General features: G+C 35.7%; 1 protein-coding gene across 1 annotated transcript in view; it reads right to left on the minus strand.

Annotated features, from left to right (window-relative positions):
* Positions 1–21,498, minus strand: part of LOC109078103 (probable G-protein coupled receptor 158) — a 56,512-nt gene that overhangs the window by 22,010 nt on the left and 13,004 nt on the right. Inside the window, exon 2 of the mRNA XM_042751838.1 lies at positions 20,078–20,189. Coding sequence (XP_042607772.1) covers positions 20,078–20,189 — 112 coding nt within the window. The remainder of the gene's footprint in view (positions 1–20,077; positions 20,190–21,498) is intronic.

A 21,498-nucleotide genomic window follows, 5' to 3' on the forward strand; every position in this document is an offset into this window, starting at 1 on the left:
ATAATGATTTTTTTTTGTGCCAATATGTGATGTATACCTAGTGCAGCTTTAGGTTTCCAGGTAAAGCACGATATTACTGTCTTACTGAAAGGTAGTTTCTAAAAAATTCGCGAGTGAAGCTAAGAATATGTTCGATTATTGTAGACTGACGTTGTTCTAAATTACTTTTCACGGTTTAATAATAAAGAATGTAGTGTAGCACACAGACTTTTATAATACTTGTGAAAACTGCTGTTTATTGTGCTTGCTGCACTGCCAGTTAACAGGGTTGAAATGCGGGAGAGATGAGTGATTTCGGTTGGTGCTCCCTGTGATACAAAAAAACTGTTCTGCGTTCTGATTAACGCAAAAGTTAAGACCAAAGCAGTCATTTTGTCTGAAGTCGTTCTCCGATAAACATTACACGAGTAGACATATTTTTGGTTTACAAAACTGTATTGTTTTAATCATTTAGTCACCACGTTAGCACCTCGGCTAACGTAGTCCACCCTAGTGTTCACAGTTTAGCAGCTAAACTTTAGCTGTGGGCAACATTCGCTGCTTGCATAAGTGTTTTAATATATTTTAATGTCATTATAAGAACGGATTGACTATATTATTTTTTTTATGTAAAGGGTGCCTTGGTCAATGGTAGCGCTGGCTAACTGGCTCAAGGACTCATCTCTGTCCAATCACAACGGTTTGGCCAGCTGACAATGCAATCAGAGCAGAGTAGGCTTGAGGAAGGGAGGGGCTTGCTCTCAAACTTGCTTTGAAAACAAATCATTTCCTAATCATTTGGCAAATGACTCAATATTAAATGTATATTCTAGAGAGAAAATTACAATGTTTTCTGACCTTAGATGCATATGAAACCTAGATGTAGGGAGCCTCCAATTACAATATTGGACACTTTAAAAGGATACCATCTGACCTGCTCTTTAAGAAACCAGTTCTTACTATTAACTAGTTTTGCTTATTAGCATGCATACTGGCTACATATGGTGACCCTGGATCACAAAACCATCTTAAGTCACTGGGGTATATTTGTAGCAATAGCCCCAAAAATACATTTTTTTGGGTAAATTTTTTATTTTTTTTTATTTTTTAAAATCATTAGGATATTAAGTAAAGATCATGTTCCATAAAGATATTTTGTACATTTCCTACTGTAAATATATCAAAAACTTATTTTTTTTGATTATTAATATGCATTGCTACAAACTTCATTTGGACAACTTTAAAGGCAATTTTTCTCAATATTTAGATTTTTTTTGCACCCTCTGATTTCCAGATTTTGAATTAGTTAGTTTGCATTTCGGCCAAATATTGTCCGATCACTAATAAACCTTAAGCACCAGCAATAGCAAGCTTTTATTTATTCAGCTTTCAGATTAATGTATAAAAGCTAAATTTAAAAAAATTTACCCTTATGAGTGGGTTTTGTGGTCCAAGGTCACATATTAGTATTTATAAAGCACATTATTAATGCCCTTTATTCTGCATATTTTAGATCCCTTAAGCCTACCTAAACTTAACCAACTTAACAACTATTAGGAGTTTTTATTGAGGCAAAAGTCGTAGTTCATAATATATCGGGACTTTGGTCCCCAAACTAAAGGTTGTGTGACCATCAAACTGGAATCGAACCAATAGTAAATGAGTTTGGGGGTGGGGCTATATACAAGTATTTTGACAGAAAGTGTTCTGGAAACCTATTGAAACAGCCATTATTTATTATTGTAACACAGATATACATCACTTCACCTTAAGTTTTAGTGTGGAAAAGTAAGTACACTATACCTTTAGTACTTATTATGGAAAAACTATATAGTTTAAAAAGAATATAAGTGCAAACTGTGTGCCAATCATGTTTTTTTCAAAGCGCTTAACTTCAAGTCAATTTGCAAATGAATGCAAAAAGTGTTATACAGTAGTTTAAAATTTGCAACTGCAGAGTGCTTTTTTGCTTTCTTAGAGGAACATTGCAGTGCGCAGTATTGGTCGTGTTTGTTTTGGTTCATTTGTGATTTAAAGTATGTTTATTTCAATTCCAGTTCCTGCCTCCTTCCTCCCTTATAAAGGTTTTACAGTCGTATCTACTGAAACTTGTAATGCATTTACATTTATAAGTAATTACACATTTGTAATGATGAATCATTGATGTCTCTCTTTGTCATCTCACTGGCTCACCACTGGATGGACTACGGATATGAGAAAGGTAAAGTAGACATTGAGATGTTGGTGTTGCAGTGGAGGTCACATGCAAATATCTACCACGGCATGACACCAAACTGTGCAAAAACAAGTCATTTCAGACAACTGGTTTAACAAAACAAATGCTCTTTTTTTTAATTTATACTACAATGACCTCTTATATGCACAAAATGATAACTTTAATTAATGTTATGAAATCCCTTTAAAAAATGTGTTCAGTCAAAAATAATAAGTGTCTGTTGATGATCATGAATATTAACATTATCTGTTTACCCGCACTGACACTATCAGATGAAGAACAAAAGAATATTCCTTAAAAGAGACCAACATCTTGTGTTTTGGATTAATTTAATTCTGCCTCAGTGTCACCTGATGATGTGCTTAAAAAAGGATGTGTATTTCTAGCCACACCGTATTTAAATCTACAAGTCATTTCCCAGTTAAATCATAGTCAGATTCAATCTCTATGCACCCAATTAAAGCAAGCACTGCTACACCGAGGGCCATACAGACATGACTGGAGGCTACACTTTAACAAAGACACATCCTCTGCCAGTCTGACAAACATCATTAGGCAGGAATAGCTCGTCTTCTTTAATTGCAGCATCAGGCCACAGCTGGGATGACCCTGTATTTGGGTTGAGAGTATTTCAATGACAAACGCTATTAATTGTTTGGGATTATTATCAGGTCAGAGCATAAATGTCACAGAGATGTCATCAATACTAAAATGAGGCATACTATACTGAGTGTGTTGTCCAGACATTGCCTGAAATGTAGAGTTACAAGCTATCAAATCAAGTACGTTTTTTTATTTTATTTTATTTAAATGAGTTATTTGTATTTAAGGCAAGCAATCTAAGAAATAAATAAACCATTAAAAAATATATAGTCATTAATAAAAAGTTTTAAGTATAAACTTGACTCAAACGTGTGATCGATACATTGTCTGTATTGAAATGTTACAACTTTAACCCACATAACACTGATTTTAGGTTTTAGGATAAAATGTTTTATTTTGACATCAGGATTACCCTGAAGAAATATACAAACTGAAGATCAAGATATACCAACAATTTTTTAGACTGCAAAACAGAATTGTAACATGGTGTGACCAGAAATGTAAAAATTTGCTAAAAATGTACTTCAAACCTCAGAATATCCGAGATGTAGATTAATGTTGTCTCTTCATTGAACAGATTTTGGAGAAATTAAAGAAAACATTGCATCACTTGCTCACTAATGGATCCCTCTGCAATGAATGGGGGCCGTCAGAATGAGAAGGACAAACAGCTGATAAAAACCATCATAATAATCCACAAGTAATCCACCACACCACTTCCAGATCCATCAGTTGACATATCTAGTAAATCCGAAAAGCTGTATGTTTCTATTAATAAAACAAATCCATCAACAAGACATGATTTAGTTTAAACCATCCCATCTGCTCTGACAAACATAAAGAGAATATGCACAGATCAAGCAGCGTTTACAAGTGTAAAACAGTCCCAAAATAGTTCTTAACAAATACAGTATGTGGGTGGATTTTATGTTAGGAGGACAACAGGGATTTTCACTGGAGGAAGCATTATTATGGATTATGGGCTCATATTTTTGGCCAGAAGCATGGTTTGCAAACTTAAAATGCATAAATGTAGATTAAATTATTAAATACGTACAGCTTTAAGTCACTTCAACTTCGCCTTCAAGACAGTTCCACATATGGTCTAAAGTTACTTGTGGATTACTGTGTTGTTTTTTTCAACTGTTTGGACTCTTATTCTGACGGCACCCATTCATTTGCAGAGGATCCACTGTTGAGCAAGTGCTAAATTTTCCTTGATGAAACAAACCCATCTTAAGTGGTCTGAGGGTGAGTAAATTTTCAGAAAATCATTATTTTTGGTTAAAATATTCCTTTAGGCATAATTTATCAGGATATACCAGAAATACATCATCATGCATTGAGTGTGGTCACAATGTCCAGCGACCAAGGCTAGGGTTTGCTGGATATGTGTCATGATTACACTAGGGCCATAATGAAAAACCCTGGATGGCGTATGCTGTGATGTTTGCAGCGGTGGAAGCATCCCATGGGGATGGAGGAGATCAGGCTATTTTTACAGCCAGACCTGAAGCTGACACTCACACTAACACATTTCACATGAAAGCTAATATGAGAGATCCTCTTTCACAGGCATGAACAAAAAATTTAACTGATTCTACTACTACACCTGGTATATAGTTGAATGTTGATTTATAATGTGTCGTGTGTGTGTGTGGTGTGTGTGTGTGTGTGTGTGTGTTTGTTGGGATGTGTGTGTGTGTGTGTGTGTGTGTGTGTGTGTGTGTATATATATATATATATATATATATATATACACATATCATATATACAGTATATATATATATATATATATACTGTATATATGTATGTGTATATATATATATATCTATATATATATATATCTATATATATCCTATATATATTCATTAAATTAATTAAAAGTAGCAGACTTTTACATTGTTGTTTTTTCAAGAAAATGTTTTTCTTGAGTAGATTTCTGAAATCTTGAATGATTTCTGGAAAAATCTAGCAACACTGAATTCATCTTTGCCATAAAATGGCTGAAATATTCATGATTTAAATGTTCTTAAAATTAGTGCAAATATATTGCAAATATTGTTCATCTAACACGTTCTGTCATGAACTTCTTAAATAAGAAACAAAAAACAGGTTGATTAAATCTAGATAAACCTGAAACATACAGGATGCAGTGATTTGATGAATTAAGCGTACATTCGTCCTCTGTCTTCTTGTATTTCTGAAGCTCATGTTTTTATTTATTTAGCTTGCTAACACTGCTACAGCAGAGCTCTTCTTCTGCACGTGATGTGACCTCATGCTGGGAGATGACATAATTTCTCATCCTCGTGTCGCTAGAGGATTCTTTCTACATCTCTCCTCTCCTGACCTCGCTCCCTTGATTCCCGTGTTAACACTCGACTGAACTCACCGGGCAGGCTGTGCAATAAAACTTAGTTTACTTTGCAGTCTTGGACCAGATTCCCAATACAAGAATCAGTACCAAGAATGAATCTGAAACTGCAATCCTCCCTTGTTAAAAATTAAATGCACTTAATTGTATTGAATGTGCATTGGTAGAGTATTAGAAATCTTAAAAGTATATATTGTTTAAAAAAGTTGTCCGTGCAGATAAATTTTTGCAGTTAAATTTAATTAAATGTTCTAAGGGGATTTTAAATGTACTAAAATGCAGCTTGAAATTGCAAATAAAAAAGAAATAAAAGAAACTCCATTCTAGTATATATTTTTTTAATTTATCAAAGATGTTTCCAAGTGTGGCAGAACACTTCAAAGACAACAGATGTAATTATGAATTACGAACACATATAATGATGCACTTCAATTCAATTCAATACTTTACTGGGTCAAAAACTTGCATTTAATACAATTTATTTAAACATATTATTTAAACTATAATACATTTTCACTTGATTGCAATTAAAACTTAAACAATTAAAATTGTGTAATTAGTACTCTTTTTACATATGCTAAAATTTAAATCTCTTTGCAGTCTGAGAGACCACATATCCATGTTTAATATCGTTTTTTTAATTAATTAAAAAAAAAAATAAATAAATAAAAACATTTAATACATTTGATATCCTAGCACTTGTCCTAATATTTTTCTAATAAGTTTTGGGGGGGGGGGGGGCGGGGGGGGCGGGGGGGGGGGGGGGGGGGGGAGGGGGCTTTTTCTAATAAGAAAATTTGATCAATTTTATTACACATATTTCATGGGGACCCAATGAATTTTCATAATTCATCAATACTATTTGCAATTGGGTTTTGATTTAGTGGAACATAATAAAATAATGTGTAGAGGAAATGCTTTCAAAATTACACACAGCATCGTAATTGTTTCAAAGTTTAAGAAACCTACATAGTGTAATATGTATGTGTGTGTGTGTGTGTGTGTGTGTGTGTGTGTGTGTGTGTGTGTGTGTGTGTGTGTGTGTGTGTGTGTGTGTGTGTGTGTGTGTGTGCATGTTATAGAATTAATATTGGCAAAACTATGAAAATTAAATATATTACAGATAAAAAAAAAATATGACAACTATTACATGAAATACATTTCTTAAATTATCAAATGTAATATATATGACACTGATCAAAAATCAAAAGAAAAAAGTAAAAATTATAGGATTTACAAATACTCAACTCTGAGGGCAGGAAACACAGTGCTCTCATCCTGGTGGTCAGTCAGATAGCAGGTATCAGATTGAAACAGCATTAGTCAATTAAACACTGTTCTGTTGACACCTATTTTAATACGGCCGGGGCAGCTGCTGCCAGTGCTGTCGAGCAGATGAAGTCTCTCTCTCCTCTATGAAGATGAATGGCCCCAGCACTCACCGAGGACAGCGTCGTTCACCATTACAGCCAGACAGCTGTGCACCCAGTGAAATGAGGAAGAGAGGGGGAAATGAAGCTGGCTAAGTGGGGCTCAGTCAAATGGACTGAAGCCCAGAGCAAACAAACATGTTTATCCTCGGCTATTTTCTAGCGGCTCATTACATCAGCGTCACTGGCAGATCTGAGGACGGGACGGGAACATCAGAGCGAGCTGATGGAGCGGGAGGTCACAGTAATCGCGCACAGCAGACGAAACAACTGCTTAAAGGTGAAGTGTGTAATCTGTGCGCCACTAGGGGCAACAGCCACTTGTAGGTGGTTGTCAGGGCATTGCTATGCAGATGCAAAGGTGTTTCTGAGTGATTTTATTTTATTTATTTATTTTTGGCACATTACTGCAGTTGCTATGGCATTGATGGTTCCTGGGTATTTTGAGACATTACAAGTAGATACTTAATGGTCCAGGTTCACTAAGTATGAGCAATAATAAACGTGATGCTAGATTAATAACATAGCACAAAAAGTTGTGCCATCATTAACGTACAGTAGCATCACTATTACTTTAGCAACTCTTTTTGTACAGGTTTATTAATTTATTCAAAATACATCTGAAATGTATTTAAAACACAAACAGTGATGTAATTATATTTTTAATTAAATTCATATCCATAATAATTTCTTTTTTTTAAAGACATTTATAATGTTACTAATTATTTATTTTTCAAATAAATCATTTCCATCCATCAAAGAATCCGAAAAAAATGTATCAGGATTTCCACAAAAATATTAAGCGGCACAATGTTGATAATACTCAATTTTTTATTTAATAAAAAAAAAGTGAAAAAGCAATTGCGACTTTTCATCTCAAATTCTGACTTTTTTCCTCACAACTGTTTTTTTTTTTCTCATAATTTTGAGATATAAACTAGCGATTGTGAGTTATAAAGTCAGAATTGAAAGATTTTTTTCTCAGAATTGCGAGTTTATATCTCGCAATTGTGACTTTTTTATTCCTTAGAATTGCTCATTCTGACTTTATAACATGCGATTGTGAGTTATTAAGAAAGAATTGTGAGATATAAACGCGCAGTTCTGAGAACATATAATTTTTCCCCCTCAGAATTCTGAGAAAAACGTCAGAACTGCAAGAAAGATTCTGACTTTATAACTCGCAATTGCAAGTTTATATCTCACAATTCTGATGGGAAAAAAAGTCAGAATTGCGTGATGTAAACATGCAATTGCAAGAAAAAAAAAATATTTTGAGATAAAAAGTCGGAGTTACCTTATTTTTTATTCAGTGGTGGAAATGTGCTTCCATAGTTTTCACTGTATTTTTACTGTATCAACTGTCTTCTTATCATAATGAAAAACACCTTTATTATCTTTATCATAATTATTATTATTATTATTGCACTGAAGAGATTCCATTAAAATATAATAAACACTCTGAAAAAAAACAACCTGAAACCGCCAAATTGTTTTTGCTAGTTTCAGCCCGACGCAGTTCTCATTTTCCCGTCCTGCACCACGTTGTTTAATTAGCAAATGCATTTGCACCCATTTGTGCACCCATGGGCGGGCTGGTCTAAAAAAGAGGTGTGTTCAGGCGTATTGTTGGTGTGTTGCTATTTTGAGGAACTGAAAATAGACTGCGCTATAGACCAACTCAAAACTGGTCTAAGTCTGGCGCAATATTTTTTCTTTGCTATTTAAAAAGCGTATTAATAATATGCACCTATGGGTGGGTGCAGCAGCACACTAACATTTTTAAAAATTGAAAAATGACATTCCGCTGGGCCCATGTAGTGTGCCCAAAATTTAAAACAAAAGTAGTAAAAATAGTTTCATCTTTTCCAAACACTACAGTTTTTTCCCCCTTGAGCCAGACATGGACATGCATTTGCATATTAGTAAGCTAGCATATATTTCATCAAAAGTAAAAAATTTACACGCTTCAGCTTTAAACAGATATTCTACGAATATACTGTCAAAAAGTAGATTTTGGCTCTAGGCATCTGTCTATTACCATGTGAGAGGTTCTTCAGATAAGCTGAAGGAAGTCGGGATTTGCCATGTGGAAGTTATTTGGCAGCCACATGCGGCCAGCAGTGTGGGAGTGTGTCCCACGGGTGGGTAAAAATGGAGTGTGTGCCAGCCGCAGGGGTGATTCAGTCACGCTCAGAACTCATGCTCTCAGTGTGAGCCGCAGACTGCTGCAGTCGCTGTGTGACCGTGTCAGACTGCACGAGGACTGACGCTCGCTCGCGATTATTATTGAGAAAATCGCCTCTAAAGTTGTCCAAAATGAAGTCCTTAGCAATGCTTTATTACTAATTGAAAATTTAAAATTTACAAATTATCTTTGTGGAACTTGATCTTTATTAATATCCTAATGATCTTGATCTTTGGCATAAAATAAATATTGATCATTTTGACCCATCCAGTGTATTGTTGCCTATTGCTACAAATATACCCGTGCTACTTATGACTGGTTTTTGTGGTCCAGGGTCACATACATACTTTATATAATGAATCCTCCAACAGCAGAATCTTACTTCTTTAGCATCAAGAAAATTAATTAATTGTCCAATTATAATATCTTAGTTTTAACATCAATATATATATATCATATGTGATTGCATTTTCTAAAGATAATTACAGATATGTAGTCTTACAAATAACATACAGCAACAGCCAGCATATAGGAATGCCCATATAGCCCATAAGAAGTACGGAGAAAACTGACATGAATAGACAAAGTTGCTGGCAGTGTGAACACAGCTTCACAGTCCAGACCTAATTCCAATCGAAGAAACGTGGAATGATTAGAAGAGATTGATCTGGAGCTGTTTTCCAAGGAAGTGTATATAAAAACTTGACAAATCAAATGTGTTAAGTTAAATGCAGCAGACTCTTGTTCAAAAAGACTGGCTGCTATAAAAGCAAAAGGTGCTTCAACAAAGTAACTTTTACGCATTTAGCAGACACTTTTATACAAAGCAACTTATAGTGCATTCAGACTAACATTGTTTTTTTTTTACCTAACATGTGTTCCCCTGGGAATCAAACCCACAACCTTTGCAATACTAAAGCAATGCTCTACCACTGAGCCACAGGAACATTGACTAGTCGATACATGACTAGTTGTGTGTATAACAGGGCCTAAAATTAATGCTCGCCAAGTGCCAAATACGAGTAAAAACTGGCATTGATGAGTATATGAAACTGCGGTTTTAGGCCTTGTGTAAAATTTATTAATTAATTGTTTTTTCTCTTTCTCTTTTATATATATATATATATATATATATATAATATATATATATATATATAGATATATATAATCTATTATATATATATATATATATATATCTATATATATATATATATATATGATATATATATATAGATATATATATCTAGTATATTTTCCTTTTTAAAAGTTATTTGTTTGTTACAAGAATTTGGGTTTGTAGTCTTTTTTTCCAGTCAGATTTCAGAATAAAACGATCCATTGTACAACATATACTTTGTTAATATATCATTTAAAGCCATGCAGGATAAATCATCTGAGGTTTTTGGTTACTATTCAACTTTTAACTGACACTTTTTTTTTTTTTTGTGATGCCGTTATTAATTTTTGGACAGCAGCCACATAAAATCACATCATATCAAATCTACTTACAGCTCACGATCGGACTAATTCATTTACACAGGAGGAAACTGCTCTAAGCAGTCACCAAAAAAAATAAAAAAAAAATAGCCACCGCTATGGAATGGTATTGCTGGCCTGTTGCCACACATCATGATAGAACTGATTGTCATATGGATGTGGCGGCAGTAGTTTTTGCCATGACCAAATAAATGTGATTCATGAGTCTTTCCGGTTATGGCTCTGGCACACATTCCCTCACATGCTCTCTATAAATGGAGCTGTACTCCACTGTCTGTAATTCTTCATATCAGCATCCTGATTCATTACACAGTCTATAAATAGACGACATTATCACAGCAGATTGAAAGAGGAGAGCAATTTATCATGAATGAAGCAGAAGGTTATGCACACCATGACAGCCGAACACACAAATATAATGTGAAATTATGAAGAAAAAAAAGAAAAAAAAAAAAACAACCTTGGCCTAGTGCATTCAGACAGTACATTTGTAAGCTTTTGCTATAAGGCAAGCATCACTCTTAGTATTTCTCTACTTACGGTCAGTGATTTGAACAAAGTCCTAGAATTTCAGGGGCCAGTCGCATGTGAGGGTGGAAGATTTTCCTATGCCTAATGTTTTGCTAATCAGTCTAACTCAAACAGAGAGTCCCTGACTCAATTTTTTTATTATTATTATTATTATTATTATTATTATTGATTTTATTATTATTACTACTACTACTACTACTACTACTACTACTTACTTACTTACTTATTTATTTATTGGCACAATGTAACTGATGGAACAATATTAACATAAAAAAAATGAGTAATCCACTATTTTTGTAGAGGGGGAGTAAAAATGACTTCAGAAATTACTTTTTATTTAGTAAGTATTTAGGTCTTTCAGTAAAATCTGCTTAGCAATATTTGTCGCATTAAATGCCAATGGTGATTTTTTTTTTTTCTGCATGCCTACAAGAAGCATTAACCAATATCTTAATTTCTTATTATATCTTTTTATTATAACTTTTTCTTTCTGTATCTTTATTTTTAAAGGGATACTCCACCCCAAAACTGAACATTTTGTCATTAATCACTTACCCCCCATGTCGTTTCCAAACCAGTAAAAGCTTTGGTTTGTCTTCGGGAATCCACAATTTAAGATATTTTGGATGAAAACCAGGAGGCTTTGTGACTGTCCCATAGACACCAGGCCAAGTAGAATGCACAGTCAGGTCCAGAAAAGTTTGAAAGACTCTTCAGAATAGTATCCTTTGTAGTGTAGCTGACATTAAGGAGCGCACAGCAGTTTGCGCTCAGCAGGTGTTTTTCCAAAATGGCACTACAGTTATGTGGGGAGAGACAGAGGAGACGAATTGTGAAATAAAGTTGTTATTTTTGTTGCTCTTCTCATACAAAAAGTACTCTCGTCGCTTCAGAACGATTAATGGTTGAGTCCACTGATGGCAGATGGACTGTTTTCTGACGATTCTTTTCATACTTTCTGTACCTTGACAGTGTATTTTACTTGGCATTCTCTTGGACAGTCACAAGTCTCCCGTTTTTCATCCAAAATATCTTAAATTGTGTCCCAAAGACGAACGAAGATTGTATGGGTTTGGAACGTGATTAATGACAAAAGTTTGCTGTAGGGTGGAATATCCCTTTAAGGACCTGTATGATCTATTTTCAGAGATATAGGGATTTTCAATGTGTCTCTTTGAATAATTCCTTTTAGCAGCAGGATCTAATAAGCCAAGTATGGTGACCCGTTACTCAGAAATTCCGTGCTCTGCATTTAACCCATCCAAAGTGCACACACACAGCATTGACACACCCCTGAGCAGTGGCCAGCCATTTATGCCCGGGGAGCAGTTGGGGGTTCGTGTGCCTTTGCTCGTCATGATATTGCCGGCCCGAGACTTTGAACCCACAACATTAGGGTTAGGAGCCAAACTCTCTAACCACTAGGCCACGACTTCCCCAAATTGTACAAAATTGTTTAAATTGTACACATTTTTCAGTGTACAAAAACCAAATGTTGGCCAATTTTGCATTTAGCTGATACTTTTTCTACTTTTAATGTCTCCATTCAATCCAATTAAAGATTTTTCAGCTTTTAGTATGAATATGTTAGCCTAAAAGGGTCATGAACTGAGAAACCAAAAATTTCCTCTTGAGGTCTTGAGTCCTTGAGAACTCAAACTTCTTGTTAGTCTAAAAGCAGCTTATATTGAAGCCAGTCTGCCAAAATTACAGCTTTTGAAATGTTCTACTCTATGATGTAATTGTGGATAAGCACCGCCTCCGCAGAGGGACGCTTCAGTGCCTGCATCTACATTGCTGCCTGTTTATCCACACCCAATTGATTCGTGCATGTACTGTGTGGTTATGAGAGAGGCGCACATGCAGGCATATACAGAAACCAAGCAATAAAGATGATCCAAAAGACACAAGACTCTGTGTCATGCCAAGCTGTGGTCTTTGCATTGCCTTCTTCTGACCCAACAGTTAGGAAAGAGTGGAATGTTACTTCATTTTTAATGACGTAGTTTTCAGACCACATCAGTAGACTTGGTCCTTTGTTCACTTTTTTGTTACTGCAGATTCGGTTGCAAACAAGACACAATTTGATGCTGCGCAGTATGGGAGTACCTCAAGGCTCAGGTTACTAGGGCCGTTTACTTTTCACGTTTTACATGTACCCTTGGGAGATATCAGGAACCCGGTGTCAGCTTTCACTGGTAGGAGCAATTCTGAATGATACTCAGCTCTATAGTTCTTCACGCCCCGGTAAAACATACCAAATTGAAAAACTAACAGGAATACATAGTCGATATATAAAAAATGGATGATGAGTAATTTCTTACTGCTAAGTTCTGAATTATCGGACCTAAAACCTCCACATATAATAACCGCTCTGTTAATTCCTCGTCATCAGTTCGGAACCTAGGTGTGCTATTTAAGAGCAATCTTTCCTTTGAAAGCCAATTTTATAAACGTATTAAAACTGCATTTTTCCATCTCAAAAATATATCTAAATTGTGACCTATGCCTCTCAATTTCAAATGCAGAAACATTTAATGCATGCGTTTCATTACCTCAAGGTTAGATTACTGTAATGCTTTATTAGGTGGTTTGTTCTGCATGCATTTAATAAACAAACTCTATGGCAGGATATTAATCCCAGCAAAACTCCAGCTGGTCCATAATTCAGCAGCTAGATCCCTTATTATAACCAGGTAGTATGACCATATTAGCCTGGTTATGTCAACACTGCACTGGCTCGCTATTAACCCTTAAATGCATGAATGTTTCGCCAATCATTATTACATATTCGGGTCTTTAGCGACCCGGACCTATATATCTAGCACAGATGGATCTCTAACTGTGGCAATAGCAAAAAACTCTCTTGATATTTCAAGAACAATTACAGAAGCATAAAATAAGCATATTTCAATACCTTTTGAAAACTTAAAAGGTTTTAGTTTTGAGCAGATGATTTTACCATCACTGTCGTCGTCAGAGCGCACTTACACAGTACATTCAGCATCTGCCTCATATTCACGATCTCAGCCATATTCTCAAATCTATAATTTTCAATGACTTCATATTCAATATTTTGTCACTGGCAGATTATTCACCACATCCATCATCAAATGACAGTGACATTTATATTTCATTGCGTATAGTAATTGCTCTGCATTAAAGCCATTCAAACCAGTAAAAAATTTTAAATTTAAGCTAGAATAAAACTAATGTTTTTTTAATTAATTATTATTATTTTTCTTTTTTTTTAAGTAGAGGCTCTGATCTTGATTTTGGTGTATTGAATATTCAAATGTTCATACAGCAAAATATACTGGAGGCCATCAAATTTTAGTGAAAATCATCAAAATCACTGGCAGTGGCTGGCAACTTTTTTTCAAAAATAATAATCTAATAATACATTTCTAATATTCAAATCCTTTAAAGGATTGTTAGGCTGCATTAATTAGGTCAACAGGAAGCAGGAACTCTTCCCATAACACCCAATGTACTTGTTACATAGTAAAAAGAATGGCATCATCTGCACTAATATTAGTCTCTTTCTTTCTTATTCTCAGGTCACCATAGCCACCAGATCCAGTCTGTATCCAGATCAGATGGTGGATCAGCACCCCGAGATGACCTCTACAGCCCTGAATGTCAGCAGAGACCAGTAAAACTGGATGAGCCCAAGAGACAGATCCCCAGCGAAGACCTCGTCACTTAGATGGCCATTGGGACAGGACCACGGGAACCAGATGAGTCCTCTGCACAATCTGACTTTGCTGCAGCATGGACAACCTGCTGGTTCGTCTGGCCAGAGGTAGACATTGACCCCCACCGCTGAGCTGGTTTCTCACAAAGTTTTTTTTTTTATCCATTCCTGTCACAGACAGAGTTTTGGTTTTCCTTGACGCTGACAGCCTCTGGTTTGTTTAGTAGGGACCACACTAACTTCTCAGTGATATCACTCACACTTTAATTGCACCGCACAGATGCTATTTAATGTGATGTGAGGTTGACGTTGATATATTTAATTTTGATGTTGATTTGACTTTAAATTGAGTGTTTAGTGTTGTCCTTTTGGCATTATTGACACACTATTTTCCTAGTTTGATACTGTAAGCTGCTGTAAACAGTCCTGTTTGTGAAAAAGCGCCATATAAATAAGGTGACTTGACTTGACTTGACTCGACAACCTGCCACACCAATTCAAAAAGTGTTCTGATGAGCCTTTTACTTCTAAATTATGATGTTTTTTGATGGTAAAAAATCTCGACGACATTATAAATGGACCTCAGAGAACAGTACATATTAAAAAAAAAGGGAGTTCATGGCGCTTTAGATCTATCTATAAGCTAGTGTGCTCCAAAACACTGACAAAATTCCACATTTAGAAGATCTGAGCATACAAATTACTACGGTAGACGGGAACAATACTTCCTTTCCATTGGGCCAAATATAGTCTGGTTTTGCTGTCACACAGTGAGCTCCGGTGCAGAGACACGATAGCACAGAGAGGATCATATGTGCAAGTCGGCATAGAATTTTTTAAAGCAATATGGGATGAGATTAGGAGGAGAAATGGTTAGACAGACTCCGCATTAGAAACAGACTGACGAGTAGAAGAGATTAACACCGGTGCCATAAACCAACAAAGACACGCTTTTCAAACTACACATCCTCAGCATGATTATGAGCACTGTTGTCAAATGTGGCTTTCCTGAGCTGGATCTATGGCTCTGACTGAGCTGTGAAATAAGCAAAACGCTAGTTTTTTTGTTTGTTTTTTAAAGGGTGGACTGCTTGATAGTCCTGCCCTGTCTTCCTGTTTCAGTTGAAATGACATCAACACATTGCATAAATCTTTTTTATCATTTATATATAATTTTTTAAGGCCCTATACAATCTATTTTCAGAGACAGCGATTTCACCCTTAACATAATGAAACAAATATTGTTAAAGTCAACAGATTTTACTAATATGACCTACCCAATCAGTGTAAAAACAACTATTGACGCTGCCTTCTTTCTGAGTCATTTTTTATCCCCCTGTAATTTGGCTCCAAAATCTCAGGTGGGGTGGGGGGGGGGTGAAAACTGTGAAAAACCCCTCTACAAAATAGTGTATTACTCTGTAAATATTCATCCATGATATTTAAAATGTTAGCTTTCATCGCAATTTATGTTTGTCTTTTTAACATTACCAAAATCAAAAATTTGAGCCATGGAAATTTCCTAAATTTTGTTGATTTTGACCCAAATGAGACCGCATCTTGAGGCAACCATTGTAAACACCCTATTGTGTTATCATGAGGGCAAGTTTTGCAAGAACCACTCACATTTTTATCTACTTTGATCTACTTTTAAAACCACTTCTTCCTGCCCCTTTGAAACCTGAGAATTTCTTCCTACATGCGTCCTTTATAATTAGCAAACTCAATCTGTGCTTCTACTTTTACGAGCAGAATTTCATAAGGAAGCACAGTTTTTCCTCATAACGTCCATACCGTGATTTTTGTAAGGAATATCAGGCCTGTAGAGGCACAAGGTTATAAACGATGGCCCTCTTTAATGCCACTTCCTCTGAGCCTCTCTCAGCCTCGTTTCCTCATTAGTACCGTAGCCTATCGAAACCATACATCCCTGTCATACAGCGAATGAGGTTCAACGGATATTAACATCTCACACTAAATCTTTTTTTTTCTTTAACACAGCCTACAGAGAGACATAAATGGAAGGAAAAGTAATTACTCCACCAGTGGATGTATTTCTAAATATCAAACTTCAGAGGGGGTTCAAACGCACAGGCTCATCTGTTAAGTTCAGTGGCTTAAAGTAGCAAGAACAGCAGCGTATGATCAATGCAAAACCAGCAGGTGTGTGACTCACCAAGAAAAGATCAATTCAAAGTGCCGCTGAAAATAGCACAGCTATTTCACCAAAATAACCAAATGGTAAGTCCAAAAAGAAAATGTGTGCACGTCTTTGAATCATGCATGTTTGTCTGCCTTTCTACAGACTATTTATACCCTGGCGGATATTTGTCTGTCTAGTCTAATTTTGGCCTGATTGTGTGACTAACTCTACAAACACTAGAGGATGAGCTGTTTACTCTTATCTGGTTGGGTGTACAGCACAGAAAAACTTCAAATTACACAACTTTTAAGAAAAATGTGTGTGTGAAAGGGTCTGAAGGATCTCTTTTTTACTATCAATTCTTAAAGAGAAACTATGCTTGCAATTATAAAGGTCAGTAATGTACAATTTTCCATTAACACATAGGCATTCTTAGCATTTATAACTATTTTTAGGAGAAAAAAAAATAAAGATTAAAGGGATAGTTCATCCAAAAATTCAATTATTCTTTCATTATTTACTCACGCTCATGTCATTCCAAACCCATGACTTCCTTTTATTTTTGAATCACAAATTAAAATATTCTTAATGAAACTTGAGAGATTTCTGTCCCTCCTTGACAGATAACCATTTTTTCTATCCCTTTAACAGTGCTCCATTGGCTGCTATTCTAGAAAGCCGAAACCTGAACTCAAATCTTTCTCAACTCAAAAACTCAAATGCCTGCTGTTTGGGAAAATAGTTGTCTAACAGTTCTGGGAGGCAATAGAGAAATACTTTGATGACAGACTTTGCTCGGGCATTTAAAAATGACCATAACGAATTTTTCAGATGCTATGTGAAAAGAGATCGGTCCACTGGTTAGTCAGGTTTTGCCGTCCCATAACGCAAAGTCACGTGACTTTTTTGATGCGCATGGAGGAATTTACTCTGCAAATGCATTTCCATCTCCCATTATTTTAATTAACTCTTTTTTGCACAAGTCAAAATCCACCTCAAGCGAGTGTAAAAACTTTTTTTTGGTGAATAAAGGGATTTTTATTCGAAATTTGGTGTTTCCATCACTCGTTTCTTTTGATGCGAGTACTTCAAAATGTGCATAAAAACAGGTTGATGGAAACACAGCAATGATGACCAAGGTTTCTCTCATTTTAAGTATTCTTTGATTATTGCTGTATTGCTGACTTCGAACTTCTTCCATTGGAAGTGCTGAGACACTGTCTTTAGTAAACTCTCAATTGATTGAAAACTCAACAGTCCTGGTCATTGTTCATCTGGTCTCTCCAATGGCTCCAACTGTGTTTTTAATATTGTTTTGCATTTAAATGCACTGCTAGGGTGGCTTCTGGAAGGTTACCAAAGGACTGCACTCCTGTAGATCACACTTTAAAGTATGATGCTAGCAAGGTCATGGGTTATGCATGAACGCTTCACATCAAAGCTTAATACTGAGGGTTAGAATTTGCACTGAGCCTAAGTATGATTGATGCTTGTCTTGCACAGTAGGATGTTTTTAGCATCCACAGTCAACCCAAAACCAAACCTTCAACCACAATGGCTAAATGCATGTGCAAGTACCGGATTACACATTCCGGGAGTCCTTTGCTAATGATATTCTTGGTCTGATGAAGTCAGAAATCTCTTGGCTTGACTCTCTTAAACAGGTTCAGTGACATGTGGGCTGCAGTTTCAGCATCAGACATCTGAGATAATGAAGCGAATTACAGCTTTTTTGCATAGAGGGCTCTCTGGTACGAAGCCGCTATCCTAAATCACATTACATTAAAACTCCTGATTGCAATGCAGTTTTGAGCTCTATTTATAAAAAGCGTCACCAATCACAGACCTGTGATACGAGGGGTGGATGAAAGCTATTATGACAGAGGTCACAATTCAGTTGCATAATATAGTAAAGATGCTGTGTCGCAATGTGCGGTATGCTCGACTGTGTCTCACACACACGCATACTGTGCAGTGTCCATCAGGAGGCCGAGCACACAAAGAGCTTTCTCAATTATTCAGTGCACCCTGTGCAATCTATTATATCACATCCATTATGAAGGAGCCAAACCTTAAAAATCTATTCTCTTTATAACTGCAATCCTCCAAGCATCAGGTTTACTGCATTAAGAGACAGCAAAATCATTCACTGTTGAGCCAGAAGGTCAAAGATATATATAAAAATGTCTTTTGTTATTCAAAATAACAGCAGGATGAACGCCATGAATCAAGAGCAGAAATCACAAAGTGAGCTGGCATGCTGTTCTGCAATGATGTGATTTTTTTTGACTACTTTGTAAGAGGTCCTGAAAAGTTCAAATTATTTATGTTCTTCAGCAAACCGGGGATATTAAAGAAATAGTTCATCCAAAAATGAACATTCTGACATCATTTACTTGATGTCAATGATGTCAAACAACATTAGTTTCTGTTTGTCTCATGATGAAACTGGCATAAAAATGAAGAATCAAAGCAGTAATATATCATCAATGCCTTTTAGTATTAATGGCATGGACACACCATTTTTTTTTACTACATATAACTTAATTTTAGGGCTTAGGTTTTGAGCTGTTTAGAAGCTATCATATGACTTTTGTTGACAATTTGGTGCTTGACTTTCTGTGAAAAAAAAGTAGGATATTTTTAAATAATAATATCATATCATATAATATCATATCATATAGTTTTAGTGTGCTTTTTTCTTAAAGTTCTTAAAGACCTGAATTTATTGGGTTTTTTTAGACAAATTAACTGTGTCAACTGCATTACATGAAAATTTCATTATAGTTTAAATAGTTTACATTTATATTATAAATGCAATTAGCTGAACTTTAGATTGACTTTTTGTAACTTATATGTAATTTGAGTGACTTATATATCATTTCATTATTACTATTATCTTTGAAATACTGCCAATATATATAATGTAATTTCTATTAAACGTGTCATGTATATTTGTAATTACAGTGTCAGAAAGCTCTTGACATTTCATCAAAAAATATCTTAATTTGTGTTCCAAAGATGAACAAAGTCTTATGGTTATGGAAAGACATGAAGTAATGACAGAATTTTAATTTTTGGGTGAATTATCCCCTTAAGTGTAAAAAAAAAAAAAAAACCCTGTCATGAAAATGTCAACTTTTTCAACTTAACTCAATAATTATTTTAAAGGTATTATTATACCTTTAAGATTTGAAATACACAAGTGCTCATTCAACAGAATCAAGTGCAACCTTTTTCACAAAGGCTGCCACATGTACTTTTCCTTTAATGTTATATTCTAATTATATTTCTAGTCCACTGAAGTATGTCTTGTCTCCTGGGATGTATTAAATAAGACAAAACTTTGGTGTTTGCAATCATGACACTGAAGCAAAAGCTTGAAGTTGGACTCACCTCCATAGTGGTGAGGTTGCACCTGTGTGGCCAGGCATCTGCAAACCAGCCATCTGCAGAGCACTGATCAATATCCACATCCTGCAGGCTGACATCCACTCGAACAACACCCCTATATGATATGATAGAGCACAAGAGAAAAAGAGAAATTAATCTATTGATAACTGCAAAAAATCTGAATTTTTCTTTAAACGTGTTAAGTAAAACACTGACACTTTAAATATACACTTACAGTTCATCACACATGGACATTTAATGCTAAAAGTGCGCTAAAAGGTTTCTTCAGCTTTGATTGCTAAGCAGAAAAGTCATTGATTGACAAGTCTATTCAAATCCTAAATTGTGTCTTTGTTCTAAGTGACATAACAACCAATGTTGATGTGTGTCTACAAGGATCCATTAAGACTTTGCATTTTCCGTATTGATATTTGTACCCAGCAAGCAACAAATCATCAATAAGATGATCAATACACTCTTTATCAGTCTGGTCTTCCTCTTCAGTCAGCAGAGAGGAAGCTTTTGCATTCTCATCAGCACTCATAAAGGGAAGAAAAGGAAATCAAATCCTCCAGAACCTTACAGACATTCACAGCTGTCTGCACCAGCATTCTCACATCTGCTGACAACGTTCTGGAACATTAAGAACAGGCTTGTGCAACATCCCAGTCTCAGCTGAGAGAAATCACATTATGAAGCACAGATGCCCATGCGATCTAAAGGCCTGTTCACACCAATACGAATTTGGTTTGATTTGCGCATGCAATCCGTCTGTTCAGATGGGCTGAATACATATGCAAATCACTCTCAGGCAGAAGGTGCCACTTAAGAAAAAGCATAAATTAAGATAGTGTGCCATGGCTTGATTCCTGTTGCAGCTTTAAGGGGTCATATGATGTGATTTCAGTTTTTCCTTTCTCTTTGGAGTGTTATAAGCTCTTGGTGCATAAAGAAGATCTGTAAAGTTGCAAAGACTAAAGTCCAAAATCCAAAGAGATATTCTTTATAAAAGTTAAGAGTCAACCACCCCTACCTAAAACAGCTTGTTCTAACACGCCCCCACATGTCTATGTCATGATGTGGGAAGATTTGCATAATGCCGCCCAAATGTTCATGCAAAGAAAGAAGGCATAACTTTTATTCTCGCTGTTGCTGCTGCCACCATGTCATGGAGACGCTGTGTGTTTCATTGTGAAAGTGAAACTACTTTGTTTGGCCTTCCAAAAGAAGACACAACTAGAAAAAGAGGTTAAGTTGTATTTACAACACTGTTCCAGAACAGTTCAACCCAAATATTCAGATGTGTGACGCGCATTTTACGGAGGACGAAAGCTGTTTCCTGGGAGAGTAGCCTACAATGCCGGTGTCTGTTTCTATAAAGTGGGGCAATTCTAACTTTGCAAGGACAGTCTGGTTCTTCTGAC

The sequence above is a fragment of the Cyprinus carpio genome, chromosome B24 (assembly GCF_018340385.1).
Source record: "Cyprinus carpio isolate SPL01 chromosome B24, ASM1834038v1, whole genome shotgun sequence".
NCBI classification, from domain to species: Eukaryota; Metazoa; Chordata; class Actinopteri; order Cypriniformes; family Cyprinidae; genus Cyprinus; species Cyprinus carpio.